Source organism: Delphinus delphis, chromosome 18, assembly GCF_949987515.2.
Source record: "Delphinus delphis chromosome 18, mDelDel1.2, whole genome shotgun sequence".
Taxonomy (NCBI): Eukaryota; Metazoa; Chordata; class Mammalia; order Artiodactyla; family Delphinidae; genus Delphinus; species Delphinus delphis.
In genome coordinates, this window is record NC_082700.1 from 24,587,286 (window position 1) to 24,604,240 (window position 16,955).

The window sequence follows — 16,955 nt, forward strand, 5'->3', positions numbered from 1 at the left end:
GACGCGCAGGCTCAGCGGCCATGGCTCACGGGCCCAGCCGCTCCGTGGCATGTGGGATCTTCCCGGACCGGGGCACGAACCCGTGTCCCCTGCATCGGCAGGTGGACTCTCAACCACTGCGCCACCAGGGAAGCCCCAAACAACTTTTGTTTGTTTGTTTGTTTTCTGGGAAAATTTCCAACTGGGAAAGTTTCAGTCCCAGTCATTATTGATGTGGATAATTAGAAACGGAAAGAATTTAAGATTGGAAAATACTAAGATGTAGTTGGTAAAGCAGATGGCAGAAAAAGAGAAGTTTTTGCAGTGAAATTTGAAGAGAGATGAGGGAAAGGAAACCCAAGCCCCAGAACGGTAGTTTCACATCTTCTATGAAGAAGAAGAAAGCCAGAGATATGTGGAGCAAGGTGACAACATCTGCTTTAGCACGGAGTGACCCTGGGCAGCAGCACAGACCCTGCGCAGTGTCACGCTGGATACCAGGGAGCAATTTGAGAAGTGTTAGCCAAGAATAACAAGTCTCCCTAAATCTTTTTCCATCCTATATCCAAATGAATCTTTATTTCTGTGACCACAGCAGGACCTTGGTGGCAGAGGTGCACAAGTCTAAGTTATAAAGTGAAAACCATAATGTCTAAATGCAGAGCCAGCCAGTGAAAGGGAAAGCACATGTACATACTCGTGTACATATCATTCGCAGCAAAGCAAAATTCATTTACCAGCAACATGTGTGACCGTAGGGAAGGGAAATTCAGAAGTTTCTAGCAAACAAGGGAGGGTAATTGGGGATAGTAGTACCCATTATTACTAATTTAAAGTGTTTAGAGTGACATTTCTGTTTTCTCTATGTAGTGTGTTGACTTTTTATTTTAGTGAGTATAAATATTTACAAGGGATTTCATAGATTCACTTCTGACCATGCTCTCTAAAACTGTTATTCTCTATCAGGTCTTAAATTTGAAAATGGCAAATTCTACAGAACTCTATCTTAAGAGTTTCTAAGAGTTCCATATGTACAAATTTCCGTGGAAACCCAGAAGAGCAAGAGATTCATTCTGCCCAGAAAGAAATATGGGAGAGGGATGCAAGGGGAAGTAATATTTGAATTGGGCCTTAAAGATGAGAAGGATTTCATCAAAGAGGCAATAGCAGAAAGGAATTCTGGGCTGAAGTAATAACCTCATGGAAGCATGAAAATGCATAGCGTGTTCAGGAACAGCAAGTAGCAATTTGAGGTAACTAAGGCATACATTAGCTGGAGAGTAAGAGGAAGGGGTGAGAACCAAAGGTGGAAATATTTGTCAGTGTTATTCTATTAAAGGTTCCAGTAAACTCAGTTAATTATTACCAGAGGTTAGATTTAAAACATTAGGAATGAGTGAGGCCTGCTAAAATTGGAGTTGTTCTTTTTCTTCTCAAAGATGGTAGTAATTGGTGAATTTTTGAGTGTCGGTGGAACTACCCAGAAGGGTTCCATTATTCCCATGAAAATTAGTAGTTCTTGTGGTAAGGAAATGTTTCAGGAATTGTTGATAATAGGTATATCAACAACTTTTGCAGAATGCCCCTAGAAAGATCCAAATCTTTTTCATGTGTTTCTTTCATACTCCAGAAATAGTATTGGCAAATGTTCAGAGAAGGCAGAAGTTTGCCAGAACATACTCTTTAAAACCCCAGCTCACCTCTATGGAACAATCTTAGACAAATCTCTTGTATGTCATTCAGACTCTATAACTCAACTTTGGTGTCCATGTGCACCGTGTTATGAAATGTATGCATGCTTAAAAAAAACTTTTTCCTTTCTGTAACTTGGCTAAGTGCTATAATTTGACCTGAGTCATAATTTTGAAAGTCACCTTTTTTTTTAGTTAAAAGTTTTTCTTCCAGATCTTTATTAATTCTTCCACAAGGGATTAAGAAACATCACAACATATGAATTGAAATACTTCATTGTTTTAAAAAACATAAATTCATGAATGACATGATAAAAAGTAGTACTATTAATAAGTCTTAAGTTCATCCTCTTCCCCTTTAAAATCAAATCCAGACATCATTCCAGCTAGGACTTTAACAGACTTAAACAATACAAGTGACAAGATCTTAAAACTATGGAAAATGGCATTGTTGTTTCAATCAGGTCAGGTATAACAACTTAAGTCTGGTTGGAGTTGAGTGACAGATTTCAGTAATGGAATGTAGGGCCTTTTGCTAACTGGTTAGTAGTTAGAATTACCCCCAAATTACTGTTGAATATGTCTCGAATTCCAAAGCTTATTCATACACTCAGTTATAATTCCCCTTCCCCCTAACTACTAACTTATTGAAGGGGAGAGAGTTAATAACCATCAAATTTTTCCACAACTTATTGGGAGGACTTAGTGGAAAATAAATGAGGGGCTTTGGTTTACCTCAGTTGGCCAGCCTGGAGCCCACAGGAAGTCTAGAAACAACTCCCTGTGTTACCAAGGATCTGACAGAGTCAGTTTGATTGTGCAACAGCAGAACACCCTGCGTATGTGACTTTCAGTTGCAATTGTTAACGCTAATAGCATCTTGTTATGTGGTTCTGGAATAGCTTCTATATGGGGCACCTGAAGGTCTTTCCCATACTCTGCCAACCAAACTGCTAGTACTATTTTTAAATGGAACCAGGCAACCTGTAATTTCCATGACTGTTACTTAGAATGAGTTGGCAAGTTCAAAGCAGCTTTCATGAATATCCCTGGGGGTTGTCAGTAAAAATTGGAAGTCAAGCAAAGTTACTTTTTCCCAAATGGATAAAGGTTTTTGGTTTTGTTTTGTTTTTAGCATCTGTATGATACTTTGTGGGATTATTAAAGGATATATTAGACATTTTTTTAGGCTAGATTTCAACCTATCAACCGAGCATCATTTTTATTAAGCAGTTCTCCACTTCTGATTAGATTTCCAGATGTGTAACTGTTTCTCTTGTCTTCAAAGAGCCAATTTAGGATGTATGTAGAGCTCCTTTTTTAAAAAAAAAAAACAGCAATTTTGTCTATCAGGCACCTATTCTATTGATAGGTATAGGTATAGATAGGTATAGATAATTTCATTCTGTTTATTTATTTTAACTCCAGAGCACTAAGGTAATGTAAGATCTACCACTGGTACTTCGCTCCACTCACTTTAGTGATCATCAGAGACCTCCCCCAGCTGTAAGAAACCAGAACCTTACAGATTATCCCTTTCATCTCACAAAGGAAGAAATTAACACTCAGAGAAATTGTCTAACTTTTCCCTTCACAAGTTTGCTAGTTAATAAAAGAACTAGCACTAGAACCTACTAAGTCTTCTACACTAGAGGGAACTTAGGTGTGTCTCCTTCCTTTGTTTTCTCCTCTGTATTTAGAGACTTAATTCTCCTTTGGTGAACTGCTGAAAGCAATGAAGAATCCTGTTCATTCCCTAAACAAGGACAGGGAGATTCCAGTCTATGAGATGTTTTCAAGATCTGCCCTTTTGACACGGAAATGTGTTTTTATAACATTTAAGAGAGAACACAGTAATAGTAAATCCTCTGACTCACTGCCTCTTCCACCTCATTACCGGTAGAAACATGGAAATAAGTGGATGACCGATCAGGATAATTGTCCACGTACTTAAAATGTATTTTAAATGACAGATACAAAAACACATACGTACTTCCGAATGATTTATGACTTAGAAAAATTTCAATGTAAATTTCTTTTAAATTTCTTTCCTTCTGTGTTAAACATTAACATTTCAAAGGACAAAAATCATATTCCACCAGAAAGCATGGTTTCATATTCTTTTTTTGTACAATTTAGCAAACCTTTTTTAAATTTAATTTTATTTATTTTTTATACAGCCGGTTCTTATTAGTTATCCATTTTATACATATTAGTGTATACCTGTCAATCCCAATCACCTAATTCATCACACCACCACCACCATCCCCTGCCACTTTCCCCCCTTGGTGTCCATATGTTTGTTGTCTACATCTGTGTCTCAATTTCTGCCCTGCAAGCCGGTTCATCTGTACCATTTTTCTAGGTTCCTCATATATGAGTTAATATGCGATATTTCTTTTTCTCTTTCTGACTTACTTCACTTTGTATGACAGTCTCTAGATTCATCCACATCTCTACAAATGACCCAATTTCATTCCTTTTTATGGCTGAGTAATATTCCATTGTATACATGTACCACATCTTCTTTATCCATTGGTCTGTCACTGGGCATTTAGGTTGCTTCCATGACCTGGCTATTGTACATACTGCTGCAATGAACATTGGGGTGCATATGTCTTTTTGAATTATAGTTTTCTCTGGTATATGCCCAGTAGTGGGATTGCTGGGTCATATGGTAATTCTGTTTTTAGTTTTTTAAGGAACCTCCATACTGTTCTCCATAGTGGCTGTATCAATTTACATTCCCACCAACAGTGCAAGAGGGTTCCGTTTTCTCCACACCCTCTCCAGCATTTGTTTGTAGATTTTCTGATGATGCCCATCCTAACTGGTGTGAGGTGATACCTCACTGTAGTTTGGATTTGCATTTCTCTAATAATTAGTGATGTTGAGCAGCTTTTCATGTGCTTCTTGGCCATCTGTATGTCTGCTTTGGAGAAATGTCTATTTAGGTCTTCTCCCCACTTTTTGATTGGCTTGTTTGCTTTTTTAATATTGAGCTGCATGAGCTGTTTATATATTTTGGAGATTAATTCTTTGTCCGTTGATTTGTTCGCAAATATTTTCTCCCATTATGAGGGCTGTCTTTTGGTCTTGTGTGTAGTTTCCTTTGCTTTGCAAAAGCGTTTAAGTTTCATTAGGTCCCATTTGTTTATTTTTGTTTTTATTTCCATGACTCTAGGAGGTGGATCAAAAAAGATCTTGCTGTGATTTATATCAAAGAGTGTTCTTCCTATGTTTTCCTCTAGGAGTTTTATAGTGTCTGGTCTTATATTTAGGTCTCTAATCCATTTTGAGTTTATTTTTGTGTATGGTGTTAGGGAGTTTTCTAATTTCATTCTTTTTGTTGTTGTTGTTTGTTTTGTTTTGGGTTTTTTTTGCGGTACACGGGCTTCTCACTGCTGTGGCCTCTCCCGCCATGGAGCACAGGCTCCGGACACGCAGGCCCAGTGGCCATCACTCATGGGCCCAGCCGCTCCGCAGCACGTGGGATCCTCCCGGACCGGGGCACGAACCCGTGTCCCCTGCATTGGCAGGCGGACTCTCAACCACTGCGCCACCAGGGAAGCCCTCTAATTTCATTCTTTTACATGGAGCTGTCCAGTTTTCCCAGCACCACTTATTGAAGAGGCTGTCTTTTCTCCATTTTATATGCTTGCCTCCTTTGTCATAGGTTAGTTGACCATAGGTGCGTGGGTTTATCTCTGGGCTTTCTATCCTGTTCCATTGATCTATATTTCTGTTTTTTTGTCAATACCATATTGTCTTGATTACTGTAGCTTTGTAGAATGGTCTGAAGTCAGGAAGTCTGATTCCTTCAGCTCCGTTTTTTTCCCTCAAGACTGTTTTGGCTATTCGGGGTCTTTTGTGTCTCCATACAAATTTTAAGACTTTTTTTTCTAGTTCTGTAAAAAATGCCATTGGTAATTTGATGGGGATTGCATTGAATCTGTAGATTGCTTTGGGTAGTATGGTCATTTTCACAGTGTTGATTCTTCCAATCCAAGAACATGGTATATCTCTCCATCTGTTTGTATCATCTTTAATTTCTTTCAACAGTGTCTTATAGTTTTCTGTCTACAGGTCTTTTGTCTCCCTAGGTAGGTTTATTCCTAGGTATTTTATTCTTTTTGTTGCGATGGTAAATGGGAGTGTTTCCTTAATTTCTCTTTCAGATTTTTCATCATTAGTGTATAGGAATGCAAGAGATTTCTGTGCATTAATTTTGTATCCTGCAACTTTACCAAATTCATTGATTAGCTCTAGTAGCTTTCTGGTGGCATCTTTAGGATTCTTTATGTATAGTATCATGTCATCTGCAAACAGTGACAATTTTACTTCTTTTCCAATTTGTATTCCTTTCATTTCTTTTTCTTCTCTGATTGCTGTGGTTAGGACTTCCAAAACTGTGTTGAAAAATAGTGGCAAAAGTGGACATCCTTGTCTTGTTCCTGGTCTTAGGGGAAATGTTTTCGGTTTTTCACCATTGAGAATGATGTTTGCTGTGGGTTTGTCATATATGGCCTTTGTTATGTTGAGGGAGGTTCCCTCTATGCCCACTTTCTAGAGAGTTTTTATCATAAATAGGTGTTGAATTTTTTCAAAAGCTTTTTCTGCATCTATTGAGATGATCATATGGTTTTTATTCAATTTGTTTATATGGTGTATCACATTGATGGATTTGCCTATATTGAAGGATCCTTACATCCCTGGGATAAATCCCACTTGATCATGGTGTACGATCCTTTTAATGTGTTGTTGGATTCTGTTTGCTAGTATTTTTTTTTTTTTGCTGTACGCAGACCTCTCACTGTTGTGGCCTCTCCCATTGCGGAGCACAGGCTCCGGACGCGCAGGCTCAGTGGCCATGGCTCATGGGTTCAGCCGCTCTGTGGCATGTTGGATCTTCTCGGACCAGGGCACGAACCCGTGTCCCCTGCATCGGCAGGCGGACTCTCAACCACTGCGCCACCAGGGAAGCCCGTGTTTGCTACTATTTTGTTGAGGCTTTTTGCATCTATATTTATCAGTGATATTGGTCTGTAATTTTCTTTTTTTGTAGTATCTTTATCTGGTTTTGGTATCAGGGTGATGGTGGCCTCATAGAGTGAGTTTGGGAGTGTTCATTCCTCTGCAGTTTTTTGGAAGAGTTTGAGATGGATGGGTGTTAGCTCTTCTCTAAATGTTTGAGAGAATTCACCTGTGAAGCCATCTGGTCCTGGACTTTTGTTTGTTGGAAGATTTTTAATCACAGTTTCAGTTTCATCACTTGTGATTGGTCTGTTCATATTTTCTGTTTCTTCCTGGTTCAGTCTTGGAAGGTTATACCTTTCTAAGAATTTTTCCCATTTCTTCCAGGTTGTCCATTTTATTATCATAGAGTTGCTTGTCGTAGTCTCTTTGGATGCTTTGTAGTTCTGCGGTGTCTGTTGTAACTTCTTTTTTGTTTCTAATTTCATTGAGTTGAGTCTTCTCCCTCTTTTTCTTGATGAGTCTGGCTAATGGTTTATCAATTTTGTTTATCTTCTCAAAGAACCAGCTTTTAGATTTATTGATCTTTGCTATTGTTTTCTTTGTTTTTATTTCATTTATTTCTGCTCTGATCTTTATGATTACTTTCCTTCTGCTAATTTTGGGTTTTGTTTGTTCTTCTTTCTCTTGTTCCTTTAGGGGTAAGTTTAGAATGTTTATTTGGGATTTTTCTTGTTTCTTGAGGTAGGCTTGTATAGCTACAAACTTCCCTCTTAGAACTGCTTTTGCTGCATCCCCTAGGTTTTGGATCATTGTGTTTTCATTATCATTTGTCTCTAGGTATTTTTTGATTTCCTCTTTGATTTCTTCAGTGATCTCTTGGTTATTTAGTAACGTCTTGTTTAGCCTCCATGTGTTTGTGTTTTTTTCCTGTAATTGATTTCTAATCTCATAGCGTTGTGGTCAGAAAAGATGCTTGATATGATTTCAGTTTTAAATTTACTGAGGCTTGATTTGTGACCCAAGATGTGATCTAACCTGGAGAATGTTCCATGCGCACTTGAGAAGAAAGTGTAATCTGCTGTTTTGGGATGGAATATCCTATAAATATCAATTAAATCTATCTGGTCTATTGTGTCATTTAAAGCTTGTGTTTCCTTATTAATTTTCTGTTTGGATGATCTGTCCATTGGTGTAAGTGAGGTGTTAAAGTCCCCTACTATTATTGTGTTACTGTCGACTTCCTCTTTTATAGCTGTTTGCAGTTGCCTTATGTATTGAGGTGCCCCTATGTTGGGGGCATATATATTTATAATTGTTATATTTCCTTCTTGGATTGATCCCTTGATCATTATGTAGTGTCCTTCCTTGTCTCTTTTAACATTCTTTATTTTAAAGTCTATTTTATCTGATATGAGTATTGCTTTCTTTTGATTTCCATTTGCATGGAATATCTTTTTCCATCCCCTCACTTTCAGTCTGAATGTGTCCCTAGGTCTGAAGTGGGTCTCTTGTAGACAGAATATATATGGGTCTTGTCTTTGTATCCATTCAGCAAGTCTGTGTCTTTTGGTTGGAGCATTTAATCCATTCCTGTTTAAGGTAATTATCGATATTTGTGTTCCTATTACCATTTTCTTAATTGTTTTGGGTTTGGCTTTGTAGGTCCTTTTCTTCTCTGGTGTTTTCCACTTAGAGAAGTTCCTTTAGCATTTGTTGTAAAGCTGGTTTGTTGGTGCTGAATTCTCTTAGCTTTTGCTTGTCTGTAAAGCTTTTGATTTCTCCATCGAATCTGAACGAGATCCTTGCTGGGTAGAGTAATCTTGGTTGTAGTTTCTTCCCTTTCACCACTTTAAGTATATGATGCCACTCCCTTCTGGCTTGTAGAGTTTGTGCTGAGAAATCAGCTTTTAACCTTATGGGAGTTCCCTTGTATGTTGTCATTTTTCCCTTGCTGCTTTCAATAACTTTTCTTTGTCTTTAATTTTTGCCGATTTGATTACTATGTGTCTCGGTGTGTTTCTCCTTGGGTTTATCCTGTATGGGACTCTCTGCACTTCCTGGACTTGGGTGGCTATTTCCTTTCCCATGTTAGGGAAGTTTTCAACTATAATCTCTTCAAATATTTTCTCGGGTCCTTTCTCTCTCTCTTCTCCTTCTGGGACCCCTATAATGCGAATGTTGTTGTGTTTAATGTTGTCCCAGAGGTCTCTTAGGCTGTTTTCATTTCTTTTCATTCTTTTTTCTTTATTCTGTTCCACAGCAGTGAATTCCACCATTCTGTCTTCCAGGTCACTTATCTGTTCTTCTGCCTCTGCTATTGATTCCTTCTAGTGTATTTTTCATTTCAGTTATTGTATTGTTCATCTCTGTTTGTTTGTTCTTTCGTTCTTCTAGATCTTTGTTAAACATTTCTTGCATCTTCTCAATCTTTGCCTCCATTCTTTTTCTGAGGTCCTGCACCATCTTCACTATCATTATTCTGAATTCTTTTTCTGGAAAGTTGCCTATCTCTACTTCATTTAGTTGTTTTTCTCGGGGTTTATTTTGTTCCTTCATCTGGTACATAGCCCTCTGCCTTTTCATTTTGTCTGTCTCTCTGTGAATGTGGTTTTTGTTCCACAGGCTACAGGATTGTAGTTTTTCTTGCTTCTGCTGTCTGCCCTCTGGTGCATTAGGCTATCTAAGAGGCTTGTGCAAGTTTCCTGATGGGAGGGACTGGTGGTGGGCAGAGCTGGCTGTTGCTTTGGTGGGCAGAGCTCAGTAAAACTTTAATCCTCTTGTCTGCTGATGGGTGGAGCTGAGTTTCCTCCCTGTTAATTGTTTGGCCTGAGGCGATCCGGGCTCTTTGGCGGGCCTAATGGCGGACTCTGGGAGGGCTCACACCAAGGAGTGCTTCCCAGAACTTCTGCTGCCAGTGTCCTTGTCCTCACGGTGAGACACAACCACCCCCTGCCTCTGCAGGAGACCCTCCAACACTAGCAGGTAGGTCTGGTTCAGTCTCCTGTGGGGTTACTGCTCCTTCCCCTGGGTCCCGGTGCACACACTACTTTGTGTGTGCCCTCCAAGAGTGGAGTCTCTGTTTCCCCCAGTCCTGTCGAAGTCCTGCATTCAAATCCAGCTAGCCTTCAAAGTCTGATTCTCTAGGAATTCCTCCTCCCATTGCTGGAACCTCAGATTGGGAAGCCTGACGTGGGCCTCAGAACCTTCACTCCAGTGGGTGGACTTCTGTGGTATAAGTGTTCTCCAGTTTGTGTCACCCACCCAGTAGCTATAGGATTTGATTTTTTTGTGATTGTGCCCCTCCTACCATCTCATTGTGGCTTCTCCTTTGTCTTCGGATGTGGAGTATCTTTTTTGGTGAGTTCCAGTGTCTTCCTGTCAATGATTGTTCAGCAGTTAGTTGTGATTCTGGTGTTCTTGCAAGAGAGAGTAAGAGCACATCCTTCTACTCCGCCATCTTGAACCAATCTTCTCTGGTTTCGTATTCTATGCAAAAAATATCTAAGCCTTGTGTGGTCTTATTAAGTATATGGAGATATTTTGTGAGATTACTCTTTCACTGAAAATAAAATGATTTTCTAAATATTAATATGTACTCTTTTAATGATCATCACGCTCATTTCAAGCATACATTTCAATTTATAGCCACATATACGTGCCTTATTTTTAAAGAACTTTTAACTCTGAATCATTTTTGGCCTTCACTTACCATGGAATAAGAAATTTATAATGAATTAAGTGACAAATTAATGGTTCCTCTTTTAAAGATTCAAAGAAAAGGTAGCATGATTAAAAAATAAAAACTTATTATAAAGAATTTGTCTGTGGGTTTGTACTTTAGCGTTGCTATATTTGTTTTCGCAAGTTATTTTGTTTAAATGTAATTTTAAATAAAATGGAATCTAAACACAGAATAATTCCATTAGAAGTCAGAATAGTAGCTCCCTTGGTAGGGGTAATGACTGAAGTGGTCCATGGGAGTTTCTGAGTGTTGGTGATGCTTGGGTGCTGGACGCACACGTGTGCTCAGGACTAAGTGGCACATTTATATGAACGTTTCTGCAGGTATATTATATGTCAAGTCAAAGTTAAAAAAAAAAATTAAAGTGCTAAGTTAGACCCTATGAAATTTGCCCTGTACAACTTACAAGCATGTGACTGGTAGTACTGTGTACTATTTATTATTTGATTTCAAATTTAGGAGAATAGAATGAAAAAATTGATGGATTGCTCCATTGTTTTTCCTAAATCCTTCCTATACTGTAATGGGAATTTGATATTAAATTGCTAAGTATTTACCAATTCAGGGAAAAAATATGTAAACCCTAATTATATTTGTCATTAAGGTAAAAACAGACTAGGACCTTACCTTCTGAGTTTCTGAAATGTGAAATCTTTTTCTTTTCAAAGTATGTTTTAAATATCATATTAAAGACTATCTTTTAATAAAATTAAATATAACTCACTTCTAAGTAAAGCATTCCTCAAATTTGCTTGTGTGGTCAGTAATATATGGCTCATTATTTTTTCCTATGACTTGGAAACAAGAAGAAATGTTTATTCTTCAAATTAATCCTTGACAGGTTGCCTTTGCCACAGCAGACCTTCATGGGCTATTGGACAATTGGTCAGTCAAGAAATGGAATGCAAAAACTATTGTGTCCAGCAGAAACTCATCGTATAGATGTAAAGGTTGATATCATTCTTTCTTCATTAGAATATTGAATGTTATCCATTTTTCTGTATCTTCCCTGGAGAAAATCCATTCAATCTCAGAAATGACTTGTTCTGATGTTATTGTAGAATAGATTAACTTCTGCTCTAATTCTTAAGCCAGTCTGGCCTCTGAGGGACTCAATGTAGGTAATGGCTAATGACCAGTAGAATTCCTAAGCGCTATCCTGTATTTCAGGAAAGTCAGATAGGATGGTTACTCCATTATATTTGTTTTCGTGAAAAAGGGCAAAGGAATATCAGTCACTAGTTGCAATAGAAACCCCTCTAGGTTTGACTGTGGGGAATTAGATGCTTATAAAATCATTAGAAAGGACAGGAGGAACAGAGTCAAGGGACCATCGCTGGACTTTTGGTTTCAAGATGAGTGTTTTTGCTTCTGCTACCACCCCTGTTGTTGGGAGCTGCACAGTAAGGCAGGCTCAGCAAACTTTTCCTGTAAAGGGCCAGATAGTAAATATGTTAGGCATTGTGACCATACAGATTCTGTCACAACTACTCAACTTTGCCATGGGAGCAAAAAAGCAGCCTCAGACAGTACATTAACTAGTATCAGTCACTAGTTGCAATAGGAGTGTGAGGAATGTCGTTTTTAATCTTCTAGCTCCTAAGATACAGCCTAGATAGAAGGGGTGAGAGCGCCCATGGATGGCAAAATAGTAAATATCTAACCCAAACATTTTTGATTAATTAAGGACTGTAAGGGCATGCAAATCAATGTTCAAGAGTCAACTGTATTTAAAAAATTATTCTGGTTTGGACAGCTCTGGGTCCCAATACTTGAAGTTCAAAACTTGCTTAGGAAAGAATGAAGGAATGAGAACTCCTATGGGATTTTACATCTGCTATATTTTGTGAGTAAAAAAAAAAAAGAAAGTGAGAAATTAAATAAGATAGCACATGTGAAAGCATTTATAAATGCAAGTATATGGTATTATGATTGTTATAAGTGTCATGCTAGTCAGTAAAATGAGAAGAGGCATATCAAGATGTGGAATATTTGAACTGAAAATCTGTATTTTGGAGGAACTTTAGCTTTTCTACTTTTTGCCAACTACACAAATGTCTTAACTCAGATAACTATTTTTTGTAGGGTCCAGCACTTATAAACATACAGGAGTATCCAATAGAAAGACATGAAGGAAGATCCCAAACCTTTACTGAAGAATGTGCCTCCTGGAAGTTACCATTGGATGAAATTAACTTAATCTGCGACATCGCTACATCACATGGTATGTCAGTTTATTCTTTTGATTTTTCCTTCCTGCAGTGATTTTTTTAAAAGCAGGATCAAAATAACCTGTAGACATCAAGAAGTCTATGATAGACTCAGTAACTGTGTCATTCTTGGATTGGATGGCAATTATATGTAATTTAGAACTAATTTCCTATAACAACCTAACAAAATACTATTGGGAAATCCACGTAAGCACTGCTGAGTTTATATGCATATGTCTGCTTCTCATTACCATTGTAGCACAAAGTTAAACACACCCAGGCGTGTGCTAAAAATAGAAGAGGGAAAGAAAAAGGAAAAACATTGGATTTTTTTTGGCTCGGATTCCAGTTTGGTGATTGCATGAACCCTGAAAGCAGGAGGATTTGCAGTCATTAAACCTCTCGTTGTAAAGAATGGCAAATAAAGGATGTGAATTTCTGGCATCTGCTTCTCTGGACTGTTGCCATTACCTACTGATTCATGCGGTGTGCCCTGGGTACTTTTTGGCAGAAGTTTTCAATTGATGGCAGTTACCAAGGTGATATAAACAGAAGTGATGGCAGGGGAAAGGGAGAAATTCTCTAACTTGTCTACAATGGAGGTTATTCAGGCAAAAATTCAGAAGCAAGTTTTTGTTCATGTAAGTTCTGTGGATGTTTTCTCCAACATCAGCTATGTTGAGTAAAAATATGTGCTTTTAAAATGTACAGGGTTTTTGTTGGTAACAGATTGGTGCCCCTATTAAGATATTTTACATTCACTAGTAGAGACTAAGTATGAATCTTACGGATAAAATTTGAACTTTGCCCTTGTCTCACATTTAGAGATTGTAAGTAAGTATGCTGTGATCCTCTGCCCCATGCCAGTGACACGTGTCATTAAACCTTGTCACAGCCTCACAATTCTCACAGGCAGCCACTGTGAGCCAGTCAGAATTGGTCCTTAAAAATGAACTCATTTGCTGTCCCTCACATAATTCAACCCTCTATTTTAGTGTTGTCCACATTTGCGAGCTAGGTTTTTGTGTTGTTTTTTATTTCTTTGTTTTTTTACCTATTCTATATTGGTGAGAGGAAAGAACATTTTCTTGGGTTAGCGTCAGGGTTAAATATACATATATGTGTGTGTGTGTGTGTGTGTGTGTGTGTGTGTGTGTGTGTGTGTGTGTATATATATATATATATATATATATATATTTGAGCCGAAGACCAAACAGCACTTAATGCCTGCAATAAGAGAGAGCAATTGTAAGTTCGTGAAGTATATTTCTATTTATTTTTTTCTTTTTACATTTCTATTAATACTGTTATTATATTCCCTGGTCCCTATACTGTGTACAAAGGTGCTCAATAAATGTTGAATTGAACTTATTTGTGCTGATAGTAGAAGCATTAAAAAGATTCTTAAATTATAAGTTGTGTGATTCTATCTGATATTTAGAACTGTAGCACACATCCACACACACACACACACACACACACACACACACACACAGAGTTCACATTGCCTCCTAAATCATATGTCTTCTTCTGCCCTTCCATTGATTTGTGTTTCTTATCAATGTTAGCTTATTTAAATTTACCATATCTTTATATATATTTATATATATTTGAGTTTTCTATATCTTTATATATATTTAGTCTTTATGTGTAGACATGACATATACATGCACACACACATACACTATATTTTTTTTCCAGATTTTCATATCTTGTGTCTTAGTTTTGGGTTCAGAAAATATGACCACTGTAAATAGATACCTGGATGATGAGTGATGTTAATAGCATTTATTATACAGAAGCAGCTTAATCCCTTGCTTCAAGGTTCCCAGAAATAGAGATTATGGGAAACATAGTCCAAAGTCTGGCTTCTCTAAGGGAAGCCCTCAAACCAACAGCAGTGACATCTCGTGGGAGCTTGTTGGAAAAGCAGAGTCTGAAACCCCACCTCGGACCCACTGAATCAGAATCTGCATTTTCATTAGATCCCCAGGTGATGCACATGCACTTGAAAGTTGAAGAAGCACTGAAATAGAATTCAAAAAATGGACCTAGTCAAGTACTAGTTTGAAAAGACAGAGACTTTGTAATAATAAATACACAAATATGAAAAAAGATAATTTGGAAAATAAGATCCATAGAGCTAAGAACAAAAAATGGGATTACTTATTTACTAGAAAAGCCTAAAGATCTAGTAACTAGCCGGGAAATGCCAGATTAGCAGATAGAAGATGTTGACCAGCTGTTGTCCATCTGAGCCAATAATAAAATAAGAGGGAACAGACTTTTACTGAGGCATAAAATACTTTCATGCAAGGAAGAATTTCCTGACATTGAGGAGTGTTAAATATTTAATGGTGTTAGCATGAGATGTTATAGATTCTTTGGGGACCAGATACTTAACTTCCAGGAATAGGTAGGTGTGACCCAATGTACATTTACAGCAGGTGTGAAATTGCTTCTGCAAGTGCTCTTCGACCTAATCAATCCATTTGCAAATCATCTGCTGAGTTCTGATTGTGTGCTGCCTCACGATTCAGTTTTCACTGGACCTTTTGACCAGTCAGAAAATCTATTGCAGACCATGGAATTAACACTTTTTTGTCATTTCAGAAAATGAGGAAAATACTCTCTATGTAGTTGCATGCAATCCCGTTTCCTTATACTTTATGAATATGACTGGGAAAAGCGGCTACTTTGTGGACCTTTTTGACATCTTCCCAAGAGCGGCCAGTGGAGTCTGGCACCCATTTGTGACAGTGGCGCCGCTGGGAAATCCCCTCAAGGGTCAAGTGATTCTCCATGAGCAGCAGGTAATGACATGGTCTAATGATGCCCAGGGTAACTGATGCAAAGGAGAAGGCAAGAGTGTTTTTCAACCTATAACTAAAAATATGTGCTTTCATAAAGATTGAGGTCAGGGACTGAAGGACGGGATCAGGAGTTGTATTTTATCAGTACCACAAGGCAGGCTAATATCTTCCTCTCTGCAGAGACTTCTCAACCTCATCACTAATGACATTTGAGGCTAGATAATTCTTTGTTGTGAAGCTTACATTCTCTTTGCGGGGATAGACAACAAACAAGTAAGCCAACAAATAAATACCAATTTCAAGTAGTGATAGGTGCTGTATAAAAATAAGGTAAGGTCCTAAGGAATGATGGGGGTAGGGTAGGAGGAGATGAAAGGGTAAACGGTACTCAAAAGAGTGCTGAGATATCTCCCCTTAGGAGATGACATTTTACCTGAAACCTGAATGGCATTCTTTATGTGGAGATAGCCATGTAAATATACTGAATGGAATTGTCTTAGTCTGTTTGGGCTGCTGTAACACAAGTACCATAGACTAGGTAGCTTATGAACAGAAGAAATTTATTTCTCACAGTTCTGCAGCCTAGGAAGTCCAAGATCAAGGCGCTTGCGTATTCAGCGTCTGGTGAGAACCCACTTCCTAGACAGCTGTCTTTTCATGGTAGCCTCACACGGCAGTAGGAGCAGGGATCTCTTTCGTGTCTCTTTTATAAGGGTGGTAATCCCATTCGTGAAGACTCCACCTTCATGACCTAATCATCTCCATAGGCCCCACTTCCTAATATATTGGGGCTTAGGACTTCAGCCTACAAATTTGGGGAGGGCATCAGGCCATTGCAGGAATACACTGAGATTCTTTAGTATCTAATGATGCTCAAGTTCCAACCATCACTACTATTGTAAGACAACACTAATGAAAAGTACAGATGCCCAGAGTCAGGCTAAAAGTAATTCCAAACAGAAGATATAGGTCAAAAGACAGTCTGTGTTTCAATTAATGAGAATTCTCCAGGTCCAAGTTAATCTGTACTATCCAATAGAAAGGAGTACAATGTTTTTGCAGACCTATTACCCACCTAGTATCTACCAAATAGTATACTAAGCATATTATTCATTCATCAGATATGTATCATGTGCCTACTATTAGGGATACTGCCATGAACAAAACAACAAAAATCCTTGTTCTCAAAAGCTTACGTTCTGGTGCAAAAGGTAGACAATAAGCAAAGTAAATAATTACATCTTAAGTCAGAAGATGAGAAGCAAGGGAGAGTAAAATAGAAGGCTGGGAGGAAGGTTGCCTTTAAAACAGGGTGGGCGGGCAGGGATTGCCTAACTGAGAAAGTGATATTTAAGCAAAGATCTGATAGAGGTGAGGGAGAGAAGAGATATCAGGAATAAGAGAGTTCTAGGCAAAGGAATTGTAAGTTCAAAGGCCCAGAGGCTGGAACATGGCTCTCCATCTTTAAAGAAGCGTGGTGGGGAAGACTGAATGAGGGGGAGGGTATAAGGAGGTGGGGTCAAAGAGGTCACTCAGTGGGTTG

The 16,955-nt window shown here is 38.3% G+C and overlaps 1 protein-coding gene across 3 annotated transcripts in view; it reads left to right on the forward strand.

The window, feature by feature from the left end:
* The window catches only part of VWA8 (von Willebrand factor A domain containing 8), a 369,390-nt gene that overhangs the window by 225,596 nt on the left and 126,839 nt on the right, over window positions 1-16,955 (forward strand). For all 3 annotated transcript variants that reach the window (XM_059995512.1, XM_059995513.1, XM_059995514.1), the window contains 3 exons: window positions 11,231-11,339; window positions 12,475-12,613; window positions 15,213-15,412. In XM_059995512.1, coding sequence (XP_059851495.1) covers window positions 11,231-11,339; window positions 12,475-12,613; window positions 15,213-15,412 — 448 coding nt within the window. The remainder of the gene's footprint in view (window positions 1-11,230; window positions 11,340-12,474; window positions 12,614-15,212; window positions 15,413-16,955) is intronic.